Raw genomic sequence first — 25,364 nt, forward strand, 5'->3', positions numbered from 1 at the left:
CTGCTAGTGAAGGCAGGGGGCTGGACTTCAGTTCTATGAGATAGGTATACCCCCATATATAGAACCTTTTTCCTGTCCTATATTATCATTGGCTTATAGCTATAAACCTGAATGACCTTAGTTATTTGGTCTTTTGAATATATTTCATAAAGAACCAAAGTTCAAAGCAATTGACTGTACAATTTATAAATAGGTCCCAGTCAGCAGTCTTTATCCTGCCAATGCAGATAAAGGAAGTTTTGTGTTTTATTGTGTGGGTGTTCTTCAGATGAGACCTTAAACTGAGGTCCTCTCTGCTATCTGTGAACATTAAAGATTCTATGGCACTTTCTTAAGAGTAGGGATCTGTCCCAGTAACCTTGACGAAAATAGCCTCATTCCCCCAACTGTTGTGTGGCTGCCTAGCTGCCACTTGCCTTCCCAGAGGTGGCTGCATTTCAGTGGTGCTGTTTGTATATAGCTAAATCCTGAGGTCCTTGTTCATTTCCCTTGTTCTTGCATTGTGAGAGAGGTTGAATAGATGTTTCTGACCACTTTCTGTGTACCATTCATTATTCTGTACCCCTTTATTATATCCCCACTTAGTTATTTCCTCTCTTTTCAGTCTCTCTCTGCAACAGTTTATTAGAAGTCCAAGCAAAGGAGCCACAATAAAGAGGGTAGAGGGGCTGTCAATTAGTAAGTCTTTTGATACTGTCTCACATGGCCTTCTCTTAAGCAAACTAGGGAAATATAGCCTAGATGAACCGTACTCAGTTATCAGTGGATCACGGTCAAGCTCAAAGGACATATTAAGTGGGGTCCTGCAGGGATCTGTCCTTGGTCCGGTTCTATTCAATATATTTTATAAATGATTTGGATAATGGCACAGAGAGTACACTTACTAAGTTTGTGGATGATACCAAGCTGGGAGGGGTAGCAAGTGCTTTAGAGGACAGGATTAGAATTTAAAATGATCTTGACAAGCTGGAGAACATGGTCTGAAATAAATAGGATGGAATTCAATAAGAACAAGTGCAAAGTACTGCACTGAGGAAGGAATAATCAATTGTACAAATACAAAATGGGAAATGACTGCCTAGGAAGGAGTATTGCAGAAAATGATCTGGGGGTTAGAGTGGATTACTGTCACAAAAAAATTGAACATCATTCTAGTATGTATTAGCAGGGGTGTTGTAAGCAAGACACAAGAAGTAGTTCTTCCCCTCTACTCAGCACTAATAAGGCCTCAACTGGAGTAATGTGTCCAGCTCTAGGCACCACATTTTGGGAAGGATGTGGACAAATTGGAGAAAGTCCAGAAGAGAGCAACAAAATGATTAAAGGTCTAGAAAATGTGACCTATGAGGAAAAATTGAAAAAATTGGGTTTGTTTAGTCTGGAGATGAGAAGACTGAGGGGTGACACAACAGTCTTCAAGTATGTGAAATGTTGTTAGAAAGAGGAGGGTGAAAAATTGTTTTCCTTATCCACTGAGGAAAGGACAAGAATTAATGGGCTTAAATTGCATCGAGGGAGATTTAGGTTAGATATTGGGAAAAACTTCCTGTCAGTGTAGTTAAGGACTGAAACAAATTACCTAGGGAGGTTGTGGAATCTCCATCATTGGAGGTTTTTAAGACCAGGTTAGACAAACACCTGTTAAGGATGGTCTAGATCAGTGTTTCTCAATGACCAGTCCATGGACTGGCGCCAGTCCCTGAGATCTCCATGACACAGTTTAGGGAGGCAGCAAGCTGGTCCTTGGTATCAAAAAGTTTGAAAAACATTAGTTTTGATAATATTTCATCCTACTGATTGTAGGAGCGTGGACTAGATGGTCTATTGAGGGTCCCTTCCAATCTTACATTTCTGTGATTCTGTGTCTGAAAAAGCAAAGGAATTTGTCAGTCCTCCCCTCCAAATGAGGAGAATTAGGCTGAGGCAGATGTACCTGGGCAGCAAGTACCATTTCATAGCAGCCACTGCAGTTAAGGATAATCACCCACTGATCTAAGGCATCATGGAAGTGAGGAAGAGCTCGCTCTTAGTGTAAAATTGATGTTCTTTCCCAGTCTCTCACATGGCCTGATTAATTTAGCTTTGTGTGTGAAAGCCTGCAGGGGTGGGAGACAGTATTCACCCATTTAATGTATGGGCAGACTGCAGAGTTGCTCTTCCTCTTGCTGCTCTGTCAGTCATTCTTATCCCCTATCTGGGAGTTTGGGGCCATTGGATCTGCATAAATAAGGATCCAACTGCTCCTCTCTTGTCCAACCCCAAAGGACCCACTTGTGCTCACCTTTATGAATGCCCATGCCTCCCTCCCTAAGCTTCAGAGCCCAATGTCCAGTCTGAGCTCCACCTTCAAAGTGCTGTCTACACAGCTGATTTTAGAGAGCTGGCCTGAGCCCCGCTAGTCCGAGTCTGTCAGCCTGGACTGGGAGCCTGACTTCCTCTGGCTGTGTAGACATGTCTTTTGTGGCCAACACTGAATTCCTCCATGGCGTGAGGTGGGTGCAGAGGTCACCTTTCATGATTGCTCTGTTTGTGTTTCCCTGTCCAGTGCCCACTCCTCATGGAGACTGTTGCAGAGGTTAAGTGGCGTAGAGGGCTTTATGATGGGTCCCTTCGCACTAGTGTGATTTCACCTTTAAAGCTTAGCACAAGGCTATAAAATGTTCTCTGTCGGGGTGTGTGTGTCAGTTAGTCTAAATTATGTGAAATGAGCCTAATTATTAATATTATGGTGTTCTTAAAATACAAGTATTTTATTCTATCCTGTTTGGTTTGCTGTAACTCCCTGTACAGTGCTCTGTCTACTTTCTTCTTCATGCTAAGGTCCACAAGTGTGTTACAGTGCGTACTTCAGCCTGCGTGCAGCTTTGGAGTAAACCAGACCTGTCAGTCGCTGGTAGCAGGGGAATGCCCTGCTCCCATGGCAGCCTGCAGCTCAACCAGCCCTTCCAGTGAAGAATTTTTCTGAGGGAAATTCCAAGCTTTATTTCAGATGTCTTGAATAACAGTTTGACTCAATAATATGTCTGTCTAATTCTCAGACGCATCCAAAAGGCTGCATTTGCCTTTTGGGGAGACTGTCTCCTTATCTCCCCTTCCTCCCTAAGGTATTTGCAGCAGCTAGCACCCCCACAAGCTTTTGGGAGAAAGCTAGGCTGACAAAAGCCAGAGGCAAAAGTAAGGGCCTGTGTCTTTTGCCTCATCAGCTTATTGAATGTCTTGTTGAGAGGCTCGGTTGGCTCTGCAGGCAGAGAACAGTTTATTTCACAGCCTAATCCTGGCAGGGTTGCCTGGGTCCTACTCTTTGGGCAGAAAAGGAATCAGGCAGATTTGGAAAAACTGGCTCCAGGGACAAGTAGTTCCCTCTCTTCCTTCTGTGTCAGGAGAATGACTGCAGAAGAAAGATTGTGCCTAAGTCCCTGGAGGCCACACCAGCAGCCATGCTTGTGACAGTGGAACTCAGCAGCCTCCCCTCAGGTGACCGAGGCTGTGGATGGAGGTAATCAGACACAGCATGGATGCTGCCCATTCTGGAAGTCACAGTAAGGGGTCCTTTGGGCCCATCTCCCTCCCACTGCTCCTTCCATGGACCACAGACTTTTTCTGGTCAAGACAGTCAACATGTCTGATGAGGTTTTCATAATAAACTAGGAGGAACATGATCAGCCTGATCTGAGAGAGAAAACTGATTTCCTTGTCCTCAGCAGAGCAATTTTTGTATCTCTATGTGCCCTGGCCGGATGAGCATCAAGACTTACATGGCAGAAGTTGGACTAGGCAGAATGTAATTTGCACCCAAGAATATCCTCACTCACTGCAAGTCAACTTGATGGCCTGGAGATTGGCCTCTTTGCATCTGTAAACAGCAGTAGTGTGCCGTGTGGTCTCTCCATGTGTCATGACCTGGGATGTGAGATAGTGAATGACCTCTCATAAAGCTGGGCATTATCTCTGCTATATGCCATATCATCTTTTCCACTGCTCTCTAGAACCATGCAAAAGATAGGAAAGAGAGAGAGCAGCATTGATACTGTTTGCTTTTCTGGCTGAAGAGGCTGTGTGGGTCTTATGGCTGATGAACCTAGCATTGATCTTCCAGGTGACTCTCTTTAGCAGAGGTCTGCTGTTGCAAAAAACAGTCCATCTAGGACCAGGTTCAATATGGCTATTTAGATTAAATGGTTATCACTTTTGTGGATCCCAAACAGAAGTCACCAGATAGAACTTATTCTGATGACTGGTGCAAAGTCCATAGTTTAACCACTTGTTAAACAAATGAAACCTAGCCTTGATTTCCTCCAGGAGAATTTTATTGTGTGTGTATAAGAGTGTCCAAACAAAAAGGTCAGGTCTCTGTTATCAGCATGTTCAAGAAAAGGAAGTTTTATACAAATTTGAACATTTAAATGTTTCCTGGGGCAAAAATACTTCCTGCCGCACAAGGCCATAGAGAATGACCTCAGAATCTTATTCTACTCTTTTCAGTACTATATAGATTGAATTCCTGCAGGAGGCGGTGTTATGCTTCCTATCCATTGGAGTAGATCTCCCCATAGTTATTGTCTCCAATCAGATGAGCTTTGAAGTTGTGAATTTTCTCTGATGAGACCCAGTGTTTTACTTTTAATTCAGATAGGTAGTTCTCACAGTTCTCATGGTATTCATTCCCAAAGAAAATTGAAGAACTAAAGTGAACTAAACTAAATATTTTTCATTCTGTTAAGCATCAAACTGTAGTTCTTAGAAAAAGTGACAATCTAAGGGTACAAAAATCATGTCTTCTGCATTAAGATCTGATAGGCAACCACATGGCCATCAATTCATAAATTCACCAAAATTGTACATATTGGATCAATCTTCAGCCAGTACTGTTTTTTGGCAGAAGTCTTCTTCATCTTGTAGTGCCCAAGAGAAAATGCAGGATATATAATATACCTCATTTTGTATGTCCATATTTAAGGGTAATCCTGTTTCCCACCCAGGAGACACATTGCTGTGAAAATCACATTGTAATGGATCTGTGGACATTAGCAAAATGAAGAATAGTAACATCTATCAGTGCTTACCTGAAATTATCTTTCTTTGAGTAATAAGATCCATCTAGCCTACCCTTCAGACAAACTGATAATACTGAAGAAAGATGGAAATTGACATCTAGACATTTGAGTTTATTTTGTGAGGGGGAATTTCCCAGGCTCTGTGTTAGAAGAAATTGTTTTGCGTTTTCATCTAACTATATTTAACACAGTCTGTAATTTGGGAAAGTAGATTTGAGTTATCCCAGTTGTGGAAGTTGTCTTAAGTGGAAGGAATTTCAGGGGGTGGGGCATTTCCCTTCTGCCATGACTGATGGTTCTGGTTCTGCCTTCAAGCTGCAAACAGGCTGACCTACCCATGATAATGTATCTGTGGGCCTTATTACTCAAAGAAACAGAATTTCCAGGTAAATAGATTTTTTTCTAATTTCTCTCACACACTCAGTCCTGGCTATTTGTTTGTCTAGTCTTAAGTGTCCTTTTATTTAGTATAGCTTTGTCACAATGTAAAAGTTGTCTTTTTACCTGTCCTCAGAGCATTCTGAGATGCTTTCATAGAGGGAATTATAAGAGTGTGAGGGAATTATTGATTGCTTGATTGATTTATATTGTAGAGTCTGCTGAAGGCCAAGAAACATCTCTGCATTTCTGACTTCTAAATAGAATTTTGCTTGTTGTAGGCTACAACATATGGGTACCCTTGAGTGTTGTTTTTGATTTCTTTCATTAAGAGTTGGACAAAGGCTTTTTTGAAAGTCAGCACTTTCAACTTGCCATTAGAGGTGACAATACAAAGACTTTCATAGTCTGATCTGTGTATTTTCATCTTTTGAACAAGTCAAAACACTTTTTTCCTGGGAATCAGAAAAATGGCAGTGATGGGGAAGTTGAACTTGTTGTTATAATGTGTTCACTTTTCAAACCTCTAAGAAATTGTGGTTCTTCAATATCTCATTCTAAACTTCATATCTGGTAGGGAAGTCTAGATGCACTGACTTGTGGATTATTGGTCTCGAGTGGCTACCATAATGGCATGAGCACAAAGTGGTCTTAAAAATAATCTCAGGCATTTTTACAAAAATCAGAAATTTAATTCTTTCAAATTCTGAAGTTGTGCTTAATTTTTCTGTTTCAGATCTTGAAATGTTAGAATTTGAAGGAAAGTTTCATACATATATTATGGTGAAATGCTTTCATACATTAAAAGCTTTAGTATATTCCAAATTGTGTATTAAACAGATGTTTTATATCTTTATGGGGTGAGGGATTCTCTAAAGGGTTGTTTTGAATTCAAGTTGTCCATTGCACATAATCTGAATACCATACCAAATTCAGATCTGTTGTGTACTACTTGATTCTGCTGAGTGCAGTGGAGATGCACTCGCATCTGGTATGAATTTGGCCTTAGGGCTATGTTTTCATATGGGCTGAGGATTGGTCCATCCTGTTTGCAGTTGAAATTTGTTCTTGCAAAATCTGTCTACATTTTTGAGCTGTCAAAATGAATTGTAAGTGCAAAGGTGAGTAGTTTTAGTTCTACCTGATTTACACTCAGAGTTGGATTGCAGGTACAAATTTTGTTTGTCCAGTTTGTACCTGCAAAAAGGACACCACTTTTTTAGAAATTGACCCCATAATGTATATACGCTGTGAGGTATATGAGAAAGTGAAAGATGATTCATGGCTTACATAAGGGACGAGTCCTCGATTCAACAGTTTCACTTTTCACTTTATTGTAAATTGAATATAGACCTGGTTGTCAGATTAGGTGACCTTTAACAGATTACTGTTACTGCTAAACATTTATATTATAGTAATTCCCAAAGGCCCTACTGAAGATCCGGGCCTCCTTGTGCTCATTGTAGAACAAACACAGAAAAAGAGACAGTGACTTCTCCGGAGAGTTTACAGTCTAAAAGACTCAAGAACAGAGGATAGGGATATAATATTCAAGCAAATGAACCCAGTAATGATTGGCATAATTTTGTTGTGTTGTGGGTGGTTTTGTTTTGTTTTATTTTAAGCAGGGGTCGGGTGAGTGGAATAGAAGGAAATAGAATGATCTTTTAGGTGAAGGTGGTGGTACAAGGATGGATACTTCCTGCTATGAAGTAGTATTGTGTCTTTCAGTCCTTACAGGATCAAGGTGGAAACAATTCACAGAGGGCCTGTCTTCACTGCATTGTTAGCTTGAGGTACAGCTCAGGTTTTGCCCCACGCTGACTCCTGTCCATCCACTAAAATCTCTAGCTCCAGTTAACTGGTGCTTGAAGGTTGAGCTAGCTGGCCTGTCCGGAGGGAGGCATGTTGTGAAGCACTAGTGCTGCTTGAGCTAGTAATGCTGTGAGAATGCAGCAGCTCAAGTTACAACAACTCATTAACTGCTAACTCATTCGCTGTGCTGCTAATCATATCACTTTGTTTTCACACACACATAGATTGTTTTGCAGTGTGGTCACTCGCTGGAGTGTGCTAACTCAGGGCTTGGCTACACTGGCACTTTACAGTGCTGCAACTTTCTCACTCAGGGGTGTGAAAAAAGACCCCCCTGAGTGCAGCAAGTTTCAGCGCCGTAAAGCAGCTGTGTAGACAGTGCACCAGCGCTGGTAGCTACGCCCCTCGTGGAGGTGTTTTTTTTTTTTTTTTTTTAGAGCGCTGGGAGAGCTCTCTCCCAGCGCTCTGCTGCGACTACACAAGCCACGTTAAAGTGCTCCCGTGGCAGCGCTTTAGCGTTGCCAGTGTAGACTAGCCCTCAGCTAATTTGTAGTGAAGATAAGCCCGCAGTTTTGCACCAGTGTAGGAATTAAATTATTTTTGTACTGGATGCTTTCCCATATATTCTTAACCAGCATACTGTAGTACATTCCATTACTGTGTAATTATGGTGACTGTTGTCTATATTCTGTATAAATCTTTTATCACAATAGTGTATAAATATTTCATCATGGCATATAAGCTCCCAGTTGGGTAGAAAAGGTTCATCCATCGGTGAGTCTCAAGAATATAGAAATAATCTTGTCTTGATTTTTGCCTGCTAGTTGGTGTCAGGCTCTCCCCTCCTCCCTCTTTCTTGGAAGGCTAAGTATCTGCATATAATACCTTAATATGGAGAGGTGGGAATGCAGACAAAATTAAAGGAAAGAGACCAGAAACTTGCCTCTAATTAGCAGAAAGCAGTCCTTCCTATACTGTACTATTCAGTTTTCCTTTGAGCAGGGCCATTTCCACTATACAGGCAGGATAGTGGCAGGGAGGTGACAGCCTCTCAGAATATTCTTCATGAGACCAATCAAGCATGAGCTGTTACGTCATAATGTTTAGGGGCCCCTAAAGTTCACATGGGAAGTCTGTGGCAGGGCCACGAACACAAACCACACTCCCAATTCTTTTCTTTAGAAACAAGATTATCCTTTCCTCTTATTCCAAAACTATGCTCCTTCTCTAGGATCCTTCACCATAGATGTTGTAAGATGTTTTCCGGTGATTTCTCAGACTGTTTCACAATTATTTTAAATATCCATAAATATTATCTGTCATCTATTTTCTGTATCATGTCAACTGTGCAGAGTATTAATGTGTGACTGGCTTGTTTGCATCCATTGAAGCATTTGGTAATTTTAAGTTTTCCTATAGTCTACTGTTAAGTGTCAAGTCAGTAACATATTCTAAATCTCTGGCATTCCCAGCCTTTCCTGAAGTTCCCTGGCTGAATCACATGTGTTTGCCAGTATATTACATCATTCATCATCCAGTAATCTAATTCCTTAGCTCATGCTTCTTAAGATGGAGACTGTGTGTATGTGGGGAGGCCCCAAGATACATTCTGTAAATCTGTGCTGCTTTTCTTTTAGGATCACCTTATTTTATCCCCCAAAATGTGTCCAGGTCTGTTGCTGGAGGTTTAAATAATGAACCTACCTGGCTAGCTACATGAACTGAAGAAATTGCATGCTAAATATAGATTGCTGTCAATTGCGTGAAAGTCAAAAACATTTCCTTTCCTGCATTTTGTCAGCTAAATCTCGTATTAATTGAATTCCTGTCTCATTCCAGTCTTTCGATCAGTTAGGTCAATAGCCTAGCAATCTCAGTGTGTGAGTTATACTATATAGGATAGCAAAAATAATTTTTAAATGGTCCTATGATAGGATGCAGAGGTCCTATCTGAGCATCAGCAGATAGGCAGTTAAGTTGCTTCTTAACTGTTCTGCTAGAAAAGAGTGAGGTAATGGATCAGAATATAGCCTAGTGGTCCAGTTAAGACCTTAGTGCTAAATTAGGGAGCTCTATAAAAAGTTCTCTCTGGTAGCCAAAAGGAAGAGTGTGTGAGTGAGCTTCTGAGCAGGCAGAGTGCTACTCTTGTAGTAACAGTGTGAGACACAGGAGTACTGGTAAGAGACTGAATTTTATTTCCTGGCCTCTGTCATCTGAATGGGTCTGGGTTATTAAAACTTCACAGGCTCAGTATCCACTGACACATTCCTGTTGTTATACTCGATAGCTGAAGATCTGGGTTGTCTTACCACATGCTTTGAATCTTTTTGTTTTCTCTTGATGTAAATTCTCTTGTTTCTTTCTGCTACAAACTGGGAACTCAAAAACCTGAGGAAAATCCTCTTTTGGTGAAAGACCGTTTGTAGCCAGTGGACATGGTTGTATCATTCCAGTTGTGGTGCATGGATTAGATGATGGAATATTCTTTAAGATGCATAAGTGATTCCTCCTTTTCTGTCTCTGGCATACGGCATCTGCAGAGCAACGTTCTGTAGATGCAGTTGTAGGTCCATAAGCCATTTCAAGTCCTCCTCTGTGATGTTGTGGATATCATCCAATTCACCTTTGAATCCATATTTGGGGCACTACATTTTGATGTGTTCAGTGGTTTGGATGTTTTCACCAGTCGTACGAAGGGCAGTCTTTGATTTTTCACTTGTGCATCAAGTAGCTGTATCTTCTATGGTTTGTTCGGATTCATTTCAGTGTGGTCCAATGTCTGCATGGCAACTTGTTGGGTCAGTAACCAAGTGCTTGTTTGGAATGGTAGATGAGGTCCAGACACATTGCCATTCCCTGTCCGGATCCAGAGACATGGGGTGGTCACAGGTGGTCTATAGTGGTGTTTGTGATTTCAGGTGTTGTTAGGGTATGTTATCCATAATCTGGCAGATGGGAAGTTCTGAGTAGTCTTCAGCACATTTAAGTTCTTGTGATGTAGCTATATCTCAATGGATAGATGGAGGTTCGATGTTTGCTAATATAAAAAGCCATGGTAGAGGTGTTGATTTTAAAGTTCCCAGGATGATTTGCATGGTCTGATTCAGCTGCCTATCCACAAGTTGGGTATGGCAGCTTCTTGTCCACACTGGCACACAGTACTCTGCAACTGAGTACACCAGGGCCAAGGCTGACTTTCATAGCACCGGGGCAGTTGTTCCCCAGTTTGTTCCTGCTAACTTTCGAATAATGTTGATGTGAGTCTTCACTTTGGATGCTACTTTCTTGAGGTGCTCATGAAAGGTCAGTGTGCAGTCAAGAATGACACTAAGATATGTTGGCTTTGGGTTATAACGCACGGTTTCACCATAAACTCGACAGAGTGTTTTGTGCAAGTCTATTGTCAAGTGGAAGGTAGAGACTACAGATTTGCTAGGATTTGGTTTCAGGTGCCACTTTTGGAAGTACTCTTCCATGATCTTAAGGTCAGATGTAATGGTAATGGTTGTGAGTGCCAGACCATCAGAATACACAAACTTCTGTGCTATTGTTTCAGGCATATCACTTGTGTATACGTTGAAGAGTGTTGGAGCAAGTACAGGGCCTTGTGGTCACCCATTATTCAAAGTGCATGGCTTGCTGGTTTGACCTCCAAGGCACATCGCGCATCCTTCAGCCGCTAAGCGTGGTGTTCAGCATCCTAAGAATCCGCGCACAGGGGATCACTTTGGTCGGTTTCAGTATCAGACCATCCTTCCAGACTGTGTCATATGCTGCTGACAGATCAATGAAAGCGGTACCGGTCTTGAGTTTTTGCTGGAATCCAGCACTGATGCTTGTAGTGAGGGCCAGGAACTGGTCGCAGCAACTTTTGTGCAGAAGAAAACCAGCTTGTTCCTTAGGTAGGCTGGTGTCCCCAGTGGGCCTGATTTGGGTCAGACTCATACACTCCATCACCTTGTAGATGGTGTTCAGAAAGGAGATTGGTCTATAACTAGAAGGATAATCTGCAGGTTTTCCAGGCTTTAGGGGTCAATGTCCTTGGCTTCTCTCCACAGGCAGGAGATTTCACTGGTTTCCTGGATATTTGTGAAAAGCTCCATCATTCATTTCTGTGCCAGTGGACCCAGATATAGGAAATCAGGATAGATAGCATCTTTCCCTGCTGCCTTTCCGAATTTCCGGGCTGCATTGATATCCTTACTTGTGAATGGTCCAGACCATTGGGAAGATGGATTGCACGTGGACATCACTTGCTAAAGTTGATGCTGGACTTGTCTGCGATACTGTTTATCCACTGGCTGTTTTTATGTCCACAAAAGTTTATCACCAGTAGCATTGGCTTTCACTTGCGGCCTAGTGACATGGGATTTGCAGCCCCCAGGTATCTCAGCAAGTTCCAGGTGCATCTGCTTGAGTGTGTGAAGTTTAGACCTACACAGCCAAGCCACCGTTTCTGCCTTGCTGCATCCAGTGACAGTAGGACGGTCTCTGCACTCATATTTGTGGAGGAGTTTTTGGCTTTCTGCAGTCCAGCAAGGAGTGTACGATGACATGTGTCCTTGGAAGATGATGTTCTTTGTAGTGGAGATTAGGAGCGTAGTAAAATGGTCACAAGTATTCGCCATTGGGGGAATGTGGGAGATTGTGTTCTCCACAGTCATAGAGAAAGTGGCCCAGTCTGCTTTTTGAATTTCCAGTGCAGCGCTGGTTTTGAGTAGAGAACTGGAATTTGAATGCCAATATGGTCAGTACTAGTCTGTGTAGGCAGTTTGGGAAGTCATCAAGGACAATCCGTAATGGGGGTATTAGCGTACCTGTATCATCTTTAGAGATGAACATCAGGTCAGGGCAGTATCCTGTCCTATCTTGCAGAGTGGAAAGTGATGCACTGTTTCGCATCTAAAAGGAGGAGCATATCCTTTGCTGATGCCCAGTGGCCAGTTCTTTACCTGCAGTGTTGTTTGCTGCATAGCCCCATTGTGTGTGGTGCCTATTAAAGTTGCCTACAAAATACAGCAGGGTCCTGTGCATGCTGTAGAGCTGGTTGAGGCCACTGTGCACCAGATGATTCCTGCTATAACATTTGATTAAACCACCAAAATCGGAAATGGAAAACTAGTTTTTATAGTTCGCTCTGAAACTGAATAATAATTTGTCCACAAACACCAAAAACAAATTAAAAACTGGAAACCCTCTTTGTAGTTTAGATTGTGGAAGGGTAACTCTGTCGGTATTTACTTATTTGGTCTGAAATCAACCGGATGAAATTCAGTAAAGACAAGTGCAAAATACTACACTTAGGAAGGAAAAGATCAAATGCACAACAACAAAATGGAGAGCAACTGGCTAGCCACTAGTACTGTTGAAAAGGATCATGGGGTTATAGTGGATCACAAATTGAATGTGATGCAGTTGTGAAAAAGGCTAGTATCATTTTGGGATGTAATAACAGAAGTGCCAGTTACCCAGGAGGTAATTGTCCTGCTCTACTCAGCACTAGTGAGGTCTCAGCTAGAGTGTGTGGAAACCTGAACACAATGCAATACCGATATTGTAAGCTCTTTGAGGCCAGAGTCTCTCTTTTTGTTATGTATTTGTGCAGTGCGTCACACAGTGCAATGCTGTTCCAGGGTTTGGGCTCCTGGGCGCTACTTCTTTACAAATAATACAAATTATTAATACTACTGATGATAATAATTAAAATAATAATATATATTATTACTGAGTATGTGGTACATGAAAACGTATTGGTGAAATACATTGTAGGCTAGTTTTACTATCCATGCTGAATAAAGTGTAAAAGTAAACAAATAGGATCAGTTGAGAACAAGTAAACTAGACTGAAAAAAAATCTTTTAGTTCTAATAATCTGCAGCGCAGTGTTATTAGTAACACAGACTAACTGAAGATTTTAGAGAAATATGATTTTTATCCTGACATTGGTCCTCTATGCTTGGAAGAATCCTCTTAAAGCCTTTGTGTACTTATTTATGAAAAAATAGATTGTGTAACATACCATGGTTAGTAAAGAAGGTCAACATTTTTCTTTTCTTTTAATCCTTCTAGCCTTCAGGAAAAAGAACAATCACTGAGTATGTCCATTAAAGAAACGACTGCCAAAGTAAGTGCATATCAACTATCATTTTTTTCAGTACATTTAAGAAACAAAGATAATGCATTACTTTTTTAATATAATATTGTGTCTTTTGAAAGGCCAAATGTATGGTATTTCTTCTGAATATGTTTAACATATAAATATTCTTAATATCTGTTTAAAAAAGAAATCTAAACTAGGTCAAGGCATTCAAAAATGTTAGTGTGTCTGCCAAAGGAATGGTTCATTAAATGTAATATTTCTTGGCTCCTGTTCACAATAGAAACCAATCTGTTGGCCTCAGCTTAGAAAAGAACTGTCAGCTTTATGAAATGAAAGTGAAATCTGGTCACAACTGAATGTCTTTATTCTCAGGAAAAAGCCATATTCTCATATTGGTTTCACTGGTGTAAATCCAGAGTGACTCCATTGAAGTTAGCGATGTTACTCAGGAGTTACAATAGTGCAAATGGAAATCAGAATCAGACCCAGGGTAATTATGATAAATGAATTACATTTTCATCCCAGCTGGGTAAAGTTTAGATATACTCACACATATTTAAAAAAAAAAAATCATATAGTGCATCATAGTTTCCAGGACACTTAATGGACTTGAGTATTGTATTTTCTCCTGTTGACTTTCATTTTTATATCATCCTCCATTAGGTCCTGATTCTGCAAACACTTATGCGGTTGCTTAAATTTAAGCATATAAATTGTCCCACTGATTAATGTCACTTTCTCATATGAGTACATTTAAGCAATGCATAGCTGTTTGCAGACTCAGGAGATTAGTTACCATGTAATCCATGTGTTTATATGGTACTTGTGGCATGGTGGTTAGGTGCATTAAGGGTGAATTTTTCAAAGGCACCTGGGGAATTAGGTGCCTAACGCCCAGTGAATTTCCAGTAGCGAAGCACCCATCATGTGTACTATTAGATTTGAGGCTTCCTTTTCAAACATCAGTGCCTTAAATGGCATGTACAAAATACTGATTTGTTGCTACAAACCGGTAATTGTGTGCAGGAAATATGCTGTTACTCATGCAATCACTCACTTGCACATACATTTGCCTGTTTTTTCATTCATGCAAAATATGCAGACACACAAGTCTGTTTGTGCTCACTGGCACATACTTCGTATGTGACGTATATGCATAATATCTATTTTTGCATTTGTGGCCTATAATATCTAACAAATGTAGATACTTATACTGTTATTTTTTTTGTGGGAAGTTTTTGGTACCCCTCTCACAAAAGGCATAATTATTCCGGTAATTTCTCCAAACCCTGGACATATGAAGAATAGGAGGAGTGTGAAACTTTTGGGTTACCACTATTGCTTTCATCTGAGATACTGCTGCTACTCCTTCTCAAATCTGATTTTCAGTTTCTTGTTTGCCATATCCTCCAGCCACTATAAAGAATTGTAACAAGATGGCCGATGTTCGTATGGTGGGTCCCGCACTTTTCTTGGGGTGGGGTGGGGCTAAGACGCAATCACTTGCCCCTGCTCTTGGGTGACAAGGGCCCCGCTAGTGACCCAAGAAGGTAGTAGAGGAGGGAAGCGGGGGAGGGGTCTGGGTTTGCTCCTCGCTCTGAGTCCCAGCCCCTCTCAAGCCCTGCGGGTTTCTTACCCTCTTCCCCCTTGGGTGGGGTCACCCTCGGTCCTTAGACATTGGGGGAGGGAGTCTCCTTGCCCTGCCGGGGCAGGGTCTCCCTTACTTCGGTTCTCTGGTCTTTCAAATCTCACAACACACCTCCAAGCTCCAGTCCTCTATCCTTCCTCCTCCTCCCTGACTACTGAAGCAGGGGGGTTTATTAGGTTCCTGACAGGGCCTTAATTGACTACAGGTGCTCCAATTAACCTGTATCAACCCTCCCTAGTCTACAGGGAACCACGCCTTAATTAGCCTAGGGTTTATATATTTCCCCTCTACCACTCTCCCACTGCTCCCTGGCCCTCCTGTATCACAGAATGTAGTGGTTCCTTATGCCATAATGGATCAATGATCCACTAGTCTTCTCTCACAGTGACTGGAGAATGCTTTAGATGGAGAGTTAAAATGGCCTTAATGTGCTTAATTCCACAATGCTATATAATTGGAGGGGAAACTCCTTCCTGATTTTGGCAAATATGTGGTTTATATCCTGAAACACAAAGATTGCTAGTCCATCTCTCTCTCTCTCTCTCTCTAATATACTGTTTCTCAGCATCTCAGAATTTTCCCAAACGTTAGAAAGCTGAATCCACACTTAAGGAAAATCATAGAATCATAGAATATCAGGGTTGGAAGGGACCTCAGGAGGTCATCTCGTCCAACCCCCTGCTCAAAGCAGGACCAATTCCCAACTAAATCATCCCAGCCAGGGCTTTGTCAAGCCTGACCTTAAAAACCTCTAAGGAAGGAGATTCCACCACCTCCCTAGGTAACCCTTTCCAGTGCTTCACCACCCTCCTAGTGAAAAAGTTTTTCCTAATATCCAACCTAAACCTCCCCCACTGCAACTTGAGACCATTACTCCTTGTTCTGTCATCTGGTACCACTGAGAACAGTCTAGATCCATCCTCTTTGGAACCCCCTTTCAGGTAGTTGAAAGCAGCTATCAAATCCCCCCTCATTCTTCTCTTCTGCAGACTAAACAATCCCAGTTCCCTCAGCCTTGCCTCATAAGTCATGTGCTCCAGCCCCCTAATAATTTTTGTTGCCCTCCGCTGGACTCTTTCCAATTTTTCCACATCCTTCTTGTAGTGTGGGGCCCAAAACTGGACACAGGACTCCAGATGAGGCCTCACCAATGTCGAATAGAAGGGAACGATCACGTCCCTCGATCTGTTGGTAATGCTCCTACTTATACAGTCCAAAATGCCGTTAGCCTTCTTGGCAACAAAGGCACACTGTTGACTCATATCCAGCTTCTTGTCCACTGTAACCCCTAGGTCCTTTTCTGCAGAACTGCTGCCTAGCCATTCGGTTCCTAGTCTGTAGCAGTGCATGGGATTCTTCCGTCCTAAGTGCAGGACTCTGCACTTGACCTTGTTGAACCTCATCAGGTTTTTTTGGCCCAATCCTCTAATTTGTCTAGGTCCCTCTGTATCCTATCCCAACCTTCCAGCGTATCTACCACTCCTCCCAGTTTAATGTTATCTGCAAACTTGCTGAGAGTGCAGTCCACGCCATCCTCCAGATCATTAATGAAGATATTGAACAAAACCGGCCCCAGGACCGACCCTTGGGGCACTCCGCTTGATACCTGCTGCCAACTAGACATGGAGCCATTGATCACTACCCGTTGAGCCCGACGATCTAGCCAGCTTTCTATCCACCTTATAGTCCATTCATACATTCCATACTACTTTAACTTGCCGTCAAGAATTCTGTGCGAGACCGTATCAAAAGCTTTGCTAAAGTCAAGGAATAACACATCCACTGCTTTCCCCTCGTCCACAGAGCCAGTTATCTCCTCATAGAAGGCAATTAGGTTAGTCAGGCATGACTGGTCCTTGGTGAATCCATGCTGACTGTTCCTGATCACTTTCCTCTCCTCTAAGTGCTTCAGAATTGATTCCTTGAGGACCTGCTCCATGATTTTTCCACGGTCTGAGGTGAGGCTGACTGGCCTGTAGTTCCCCAGATCCACCTTCTTCCCTTTTTTTAAATGAAAAATGAAACCAGTCACTCCCCAACAGCTCTGCCCTGTGTTATTAAATGACAACCTGTCTTAATTTATATATCACTGTATTCCTTCCCCACCCACACTTGGGGAAATGCTGGTGTAGATCTTCATAATATGATGATATGATATTTCCTTTCCTTTCTTACATGCTTTAATGAGCAGTGATATAGTTAACAGTGGTGACATTTAAGATGTCGCCATTGACATCTGAGGGCACACCACTGAAATGAATGGGTCATTTCACACCTCAGAACTATTGCTTCAAGCTCTCTCCAATTTTAGGCAGAAATCACTGATTTGGATACACTTTTTTCACATTTTGAATGTTTATTTTCAACCATAACATCTGGAGACTTTTTAAAATGAAAGCTGAAACCTCACTAACAATTGAGAGGGCTGTCTGTTCTCCACCTTATCCAGATAGTTTGTCGCAACTTTATAGGAGGTGTATCTCATGTTGTGGGAAACAAAGTTCTAACTGAAGAAACTCCCAGTTGCCTGACATGCTGTATGACAGGGGTCTCAAACTCAAATGACCATGAGGGCCACATGAGGACTAGTACATTGGCCCCAGGGCCGCATTACTGACACCTCCCCCCCCGCCGCCCTCGGCCCTGCCCCCACTCCACCCTTTCCATGAGGCCCCGCCCCTGCCCCGCCTCTTCCCACCCCGTCCCTGCCCCCATTCCAACCCCTTCCCTGAAATCTCCACCCCAACTCTGCCCCCTCCCTGCCCCCAGGGGGTGCAGGAGGGGTGTGGGGTGTGGTGGGGGGCTCAGTGCAGGGAGTTGGGGTGTGGGGTGCAGGAGGGGTGAGGGGTACAGCAAGGGGTCAGGGTGCAGGGTGCGGCAGGGGGCTCAGGGCAGGGGGTCGGGGTGCAAGAGGGGTGCAGGGTGCAGCAGGGGGATCGGGGCAGTGGGTTGGGGTGCAAGAGGAGTGTGGGGTGCGGCAGGGGGTTCAGGGCAGGGGGTTGGGGTGCAGGGGGCTCAGGGCAGGGGGTCAGGGTGCAGGGTACGGCAGGGGGTCGGGGCACAGGAGGGGTGTGGCATGGGGCTCAGGGCAGTGGGTTGGGATGCAGGAAGGGTGAGGGGTGAGGCAGGGGGTCGGGGTGCAGGGTATGGCAGGGCGTCGGGGTGCAGGGTGTGGCAGGGGGCTCAGGGCAGGGGGTTCGGCTGCAGGAGGGGCTCGGGGGGCAGGATCTGGCCCGGCGCGTACCGGGGGCAGGGCAGGCTCCCTGCCTACCTGCCTGTCTGTCTGCCCTGCCCCCGCAAGAGGCTGGAACGTGGGGAAGGGGGGGCGGAGGGGCTGTGTTTCTGTTGCTTGAGGCACTGCCTCCAGCAGCTCCCATTGGCCGCGGATCCCTGTTCCCGGCCAATGGGAGCTGCTGGGGGTGTTGCCTCAAGCAACAGAAACACACAGCCCCTTCGCCCCCCCTTCCCCATGTTCCAGCCTCTTCCCGGAGCTGCGCAGGGCAGGGCAGGCAGGCAGGGAGCCTGCCCTGCTCCCGGTGCACGTCCGGCCACTGCTCTGGTAAACACTGGGGGAGGTGGGGGGGCTGGGAGGGGCTTGCGGGCCGCAGAAAATCACCCCGCGGGCCGTGTGTTTGAGACCCCTGCTGTATGATATGGAAAGGAGCAACTTTAGATTGCTTTAGAGCTCGCCCCAGCCCTGCGGCGCAAGGACACCAGAATGAGAGCTGCCCTTTTGGTAGAGAAGCACTGTGTGGAAGCTGGCAACTCTAGACTGCTACTGGTCAGTCGCAAATCATTTTGGAGTTGGGAAGTAGACTGTTGGGGCTGCGTTAATGCAAGTGTGCAGGGCAATTAATCGCATCTTGCTACGAAGGATGGTGATTCTGAGAAATGTGTGCGTGAAATAGTGGACAGCTATGCAGAAATGGTTTTCCCAAACTGGAGAGGTGATAGATGGCACACACATTCCAATTTTGGCACCAGACCACCTTGCGACGGAGTACATCAATAGGAAGGGGTACTTCTCCATGGTGGATCACTGTGGGTGTTTCACTGATATCAATGCGGGATGGTCTGGGAAGGTCCATGACACACACTTCTTCAGGAACACCGGCCTGTATAGAAAGCTACGAGTGGGGACTTTCTTTCCAGACCAGAAGATTACAGGGAGGATGTTGAAATGCTCATAGTGGTCCTGGGAGACCTGGCGTACCCCTTACAGCAATGGCTCATGAAACCTTACACGGGAAACCTGCACAGCAGTAAGGAGCAGTTCAACAACAGTCTGAGTAGGTGCCGGATGACAGTGGAATGTGTCTTTGGCAGATTAAAGGTGCGCTGGCAATGCCTTTATAGCAGGTTAGACCTCAATGAGGATAATATTCCCATGCTTATAGCTGTGTGTTGTACGTTGCGTAATCTTTGTGAAGCTAAGGGTGAAAGGTTTGCTCAGGGGTGGAGTGTTGAGGCAGACCGTTTGGCTGCATATTTTGAGCAGCCAGATACCAGGGCTATCAGAGGGGCCCAGAGGGGGGCAATTTGAATCAGGGAGTCCTTGAGGCAACACTTTGAAAATGAGAGCCAGTAATGTATACCTCTGTGGTTGGTGCTGCAATGGTACATTACATGTAGTTTTTCTAGGAAGCAATGGTGAAATGTGGGGCCTTATATTCCAGTAAGCAAATGATTAAACTGTCTGTTTATGTATTGGTATCTCAATTTGTAGGACACAAAAATGATTACCGTTCAAAAACTTTTGCTTTTATTGCACAAGAAACAACACCCCCCCCCCATGCACGCATGCACAAGAAACAACACGCGCGCACGCACAAGAAGCAACACGCATGCACGCACAAGAAACACACACAAGAAACAACACGCACACACACAAAAGTGCTTGGTGGGAAACGAGGTACCAGGGAAGGGCAGACTTTCAGAGCTGTGTGTAGGTCCAGCTATCATTTTGAAAATTGTCCAAGGGGCTGGAGTGAAGGGGAAACCGAGAAGTCCCAGAAAGCGGAAAGGACTGTGCGGGCGGTGTTTGGGGAGGGGCCACAGAAAAGAGTTCTGAATGTGCTGCAGGGGAGGGCAGGCATGCATCTGCGTTTGCTCCTCCATGATTTTAATCATCCACTCAGTAGTGTCCTTAACAAACTCCTGATTTTCTTTTCTGTCCTGCCTTTCGGCTTCCCTCCACATCTTGAGTTCCCTTTTCTCTGCATTGGAGAAGTGCAGTACCTTCCCGAACATGTCTTCTTTTCTTGGTCTTGGGCACTTTCTTATCTGGCGGAGACGCTTGGCCAGCGTGTTTGGGGTGTTCCTCAAGGCCACATCTGCCGAAGCACAAAGAACAATGCACAGAAACATGATTGTTAAGTTCATGCATAGTATTGAAACGTTTCAGTAAAATACACCTCTGGTAACATACCATCGCTTTCTCATTGACCCTTGGCAAGCACACATCTCGGTGAACATCCAAAGCATGGTGAGTGTTAGCTGGGAGGTGGTGTGCTACATGATGGAAAAGAGTACTCTGCAACGGTTGCGGTGCAGCCGTCTAGCGAAAAAATTCTAAAATTCTCCCACACTTTTCCACTGGAGGGGGTCATTATAATAGATATCTCACTGCTGAGGGTAAGCAGGGAAGTGAGGGTACATCTGCTACACGCTTGTGGCTTCTGCCCTGGTCCCTATGCTGCTCCCCTGTGTGCTGCTTCGGTCCCTGCACAAGTGATTGCTGAATGGCGCGGGAAAGTTTCCTACAATGGGGGAAGGAACAAAGCAGCTCTGCCAAGGAAACTTTGGCAGAGAATTGCCGAGTACCTCCAGAAAACTTTCCTAGAGATCTCTCTGGAGGATTCCCGTGAGATCTCGGTGTGCATCAACACCCTGTTCTGCCTGTTCCTGATTAGCTGCACAGGGAAATGTCCAGCACACAGAAACACAGCCAGCCTTGTACATTTCTATATCCTGAACCCACCTCTGCACTACACAAACTGCAGCCACTTTACCAGGCATCTCTCCTGCTTCTTGCTCGCCAGAGAGCAACTGCTGAGACTGGCTAGACACCTCCAGAGTGGTGAACAGTTCCTGGCTGCTTGCCCCACTGGGTGACTCTGCTGGGAGCTCCACATCGTCATCTAACCCCACCTCTTCTTCATCTTGGGTTAGGTTCTCTTTCCGCTGCCTCCAGGCCCGCTGAAGTATCCACGGGGCTCTTGGCGGTGGAGGTGGGGTCGCCACTGAGTATAGCATCCAGCTCCTTATAGAACTGGCAGTTCTTAGGTGCAGCACCGGAGTGACAATTTGCCTTCCTCGCCTTATGGTACGCCTGCCCTCAGCTCCTTTATCTTCGCTCTGCACTGCAGCATGTCCCAATCAGAGCCCTTTTCGCACAAGCCTAGAGAAATCTGCCCGTAGGTATCAAAATTCCTACAGCTCAAGCACAGCTGGGACTGCACAGCCTCCTCTCCCCGTATACTGAGCAGCTCCAGCAGCTCTGCAGTGGTCCAAGCAGGAGAGCATTTGCTGTGATAAGCCGCCATGGTCACCTGGGAAGATGCAATGAGACCTCTCCATGCCAAGCCAAGAGGAAATGGAATTTCAAAAATTCCTGGGGTTTCTAAGGGGGAGGGGGTGGATGGTTGTTTATCTGGCTGCAGGGCAGTGGAATTCAAACTGCTGACCAGATGGGCATTGTGGAGGCCATTGTGGACACCTTTTGGAGGCCAATTAAAGCAATAAAATCAAGTGTGGTGTCTACACTGGCACTTTGTTGACAAACATGTTGCACAAAAAGCCTTGTGTCTCTTGTCGGGGTGGTTTTATTTTGTTGCCAAAACAGGGCATTTTTGCCGCCAAAAGTCGCATCGCAGTGTGCATGCATCCACTGTTTTAACTGTGTAGTGTAGACAAGGCCTCACCAGCAGAAGTTGGTCCAATAAAAACTATTACCTCACCCTACTTGTCTCTCTCTTAAAATTGTCATACTTCCGGGGTTAACTGCATTTCTGCCTTCTCTATGGTCTGCTAACAGCTACTGCTTACTAGGTCTCAAGCATTCAGCCATCACCTCTCTGTGGGTGGGGACCTGCATCCCTCTCCCTTCAGATCAGGAGTTTGTTTGCAGTCTCCTAGCAATTCACCAGCGACCAGCACCTACCATTTGCTCTCTCTCAGGGACAATGTCAAGGTTGCTAGTGACCAGCCAGCTTTTACAGAGCACAATACATTTATTTTAGGATAGTAACATTTAATATAAAATGAAACAATAGAGTGTACATGCATACTAAGTTTACTATCTTCTAAAATGAGACCCTGGCAGGTTCCAGTCCTTCAAACCCTTCTAGCAGGGTTTTGCCCTCTTGGTTACAAACTCATGACAATTTTTTAATCAAAACGAGGGTCCTCTCAGCCAGTTCAGGCTGGCTTTTTATACCACAAGCTATTTCTTGTCTCCTGGGTATCTTGAATGCAGTCTGAACTAATATATGCAATTAACTGCAGAGGGTGGTACTTCTCTGAAGCTGTTTACCTGTCCCAGGATCTGCAATAATCACGTCCCACTGATTTTAGTTCCTTGGCGAAGCTCAGTAACCCTCCCCCATGGAGCTAGAATACTGTCCCTAGTTCACAAAGATACCTATAACATTTACAGATACAAAAGTGTATTATTAATCCCAGCGGCTAGCATCTGGCACATCTGAATCTAATAGCTTTTTGGAGTTTCCATGCTTCCTAGGTCACTCATCTGTCACAAAAATTACTTAGTTTAACATGCGGTAGTGAATTCCACAGATTATATCTGTTTCTTAAAATAGTAAATGTTAAATAGATAAAATATTTTTAAACATTTCATTGCATTCCCTCATTGTTGTTTGTTTATTCAGAGGATAAATAGGAAGCACAATATTGCCCTTCTCCAACTCATTATTTCTTTTTATATACTTTTATCATATCTCCTCCTACTCTTCTCTCAAAGTAAATCTCTCTCTGATGATCGCTATCTTCCAGCCTCCCGTGCGTCTAATATTTACATTGGCTTTTTCTATCTTTTCTGTTTCTACTACATCATTTTTGAGTTGAGGTGGCAATAGCCACACACTACATATTAACAAAGTGAACACTCCTCCACCCATTCCCTTCCCTTGAGAAGTAATACAGGACTTGAGCCAATAACAAGCAGTGATGCTGAAGTATATTATTGTACTTGGATGTATGCTTGTTGACAGAGTGCTGCCCTTTGCTTCAGACATTGAACAGAGCTTCCATCTCCCTGTTTTTCTAAGCAGTTGTTACAGTGAATGCTAAAGACTGTATTCCACTTTTGAAAGAATGTGTTAATTTTAGTGTTCTAGCCCACATTCCCCACCCCATTCCTGCCACTGTAGATTAACATATCACACATGGAAAAGATGTAAAAGGATGTTACTATGCAAATGTTCTCATCAGTATTTGCTTTCTTAGGGCTTGATCCTAAGACTCCTTTCTTTCCTGGGCCGCAGTTGTTGTACTGGGACTGCTTGGCTGAGTAAGGATTACTGAATAAGGATTTGCAGGATTAGGCTCTAAATTAAGATGGTTTTTAGTTGCTCTAAAGCTCTTCGGAAACCTATATATGAAAAACACAAAGAATATTTTTTTAAAAACCCCATTAATGATGTATTGTAATATAAACCCCAAAGCTGCATTAAATATGAAGTCACACATGGCCGGGTTCCATACCTTTTATGCATTCCAAACTCCCTTTGACTTCAAAGTGAGACTTGTCTATGTGAGGAATATGGGATTGGGCCCCTAATATCCAGTGGTATAAGGATAGTACTTTTGGGCTTTTTTCATCTTCAGAACACTTTTTACAAACATTAACCTCTGTAGGTAAACCTCTTAACAGCCTATGAGATAGGTAAATAAGTATTTTGTACCCATTATACAGATGAGGAAATTGGCAGAAGGGGTAAGAGCAAAATTCTGAATCCTTACTTCCAATGATTTCAATGAGAGTTCTTGAGTAGAGACTACAGGATTTGGCTGTAAGTAACTGTCCTAAGGTCATGGGCAGACTCATTGTTAAAGTTAGGAATAGAATTCAGGAGGTTCCTAGCTCCTAGTCCTTGACTTACATCACTAGGTATGACTGATGTATACTGTGTTGGTCACTGAGAGTAATGGAAGGTTGGAAAGTAGAGTTGGGATCACAAAAGACATGAGCTGTTTGAATCAGGCAAATCAGAGAAAGAGGAGAAGGTTGCTGGATTTTTTAATCTTCAGCATTTTCATTACCTATGGAAAAGGCTTTCTTTTGTAGCAGGACAAGTTATCGTAATGAATAATGGTAGCCACTATGGAGATAGCAAAAGGAAAGCTTAGTTTATGTAGAATATAACTAGCATAAAATAGCAGTAATATGATTAGCTAAAGAAAGTTAAGTGAGTAGTTTGTTCCCCTATCTCTTTCATTTAGTTTTGTTGAAAGAGATCATTTGACATCCCTGATGATTAAAGTCCAGAATTTATCCATAGAACAGATATGTCACAGGTACTTGCAGAGCCTTACCTGCAAGCTTCTATCCTTGTCTAGAGGGACAATCTCTAGATGTAGGTTAAGCCTCCATTCAGCCCTTGGCTTCTCTACTTAGGCTGTTAATAAGACTGCCAATAAGCACCAGTTCTGACAGTGGAGGTTGTGATTTGGACACACTGTTCACTTGGTACTAGATTTAATCTACCAACTCATTTCACATAATTACCAAACAGCTGTCTGATGGTAATGACTTTAAGTTCATACTAGCGTTGGACATATTCACACTTCCTAGAGTGGAAAGAGTCCTTGTGTAATTACCAATCCCCTGAGCCATCCTGTACCCATAGAGAGAGAGAGTACCACTTTGACAGAAATCATTAAAAAAATTGAGTTATTTTGGAGAGTTGAGAGAGAAAATGGATCCTGTTTTTTTCTGGCACATTTGTAGTAACCCAGGCACTGGCACCTGAAGCTGTGGTGCAGAAGTTCAGAATGCTGTCCTGGGGGAAGAGTCAGCCAGAGAAAGGGCGGCTCGAGCTGGAGAGGGGGCTCAGAATCTGCCCAAATGGGCAGTTGGAAGGCGGTTAGAAAAAAAGGAGGTGATAAGAGGCAGCATTGGGTAAAAATGGATTTTGCTGAGGAAGCTGGGCTGTGAATGACCATGTGCAAAGCACAGAGCATATGACTGGTGAGACGGACCATTGGGACATTGACAGTTTGGGTGCCTGGGGAATGAGTGTGGCCCTCTGGGTGAGGAGCTGTCATTTGTGGATGGAAAGGAGTCTCAAGATCAAGCCCTAAGAAAGGGCTGGAAAGAACTGTGATTAAGGATGCCAACTGTCTAATC

At 43.8% G+C, this 25,364-nt stretch overlaps 1 protein-coding gene across 1 annotated transcript in view; it reads left to right on the top strand.

Moving 5' to 3' along the window:
- DISC1 (DISC1 scaffold protein) overlaps nt 1-25,364 on the top strand; it is a 314,498-nt gene that overhangs the window by 84,123 nt on the left and 205,011 nt on the right. The window contains 1 exon segment of the mRNA XM_065401455.1: nt 13,317-13,371. Coding sequence (XP_065257527.1) covers nt 13,317-13,371 — 55 coding nt within the window.

Source organism: Emys orbicularis, chromosome 3 (assembly GCF_028017835.1).
Source record: "Emys orbicularis isolate rEmyOrb1 chromosome 3, rEmyOrb1.hap1, whole genome shotgun sequence".
Taxonomy (NCBI): domain Eukaryota; kingdom Metazoa; phylum Chordata; order Testudines; family Emydidae; genus Emys; species Emys orbicularis.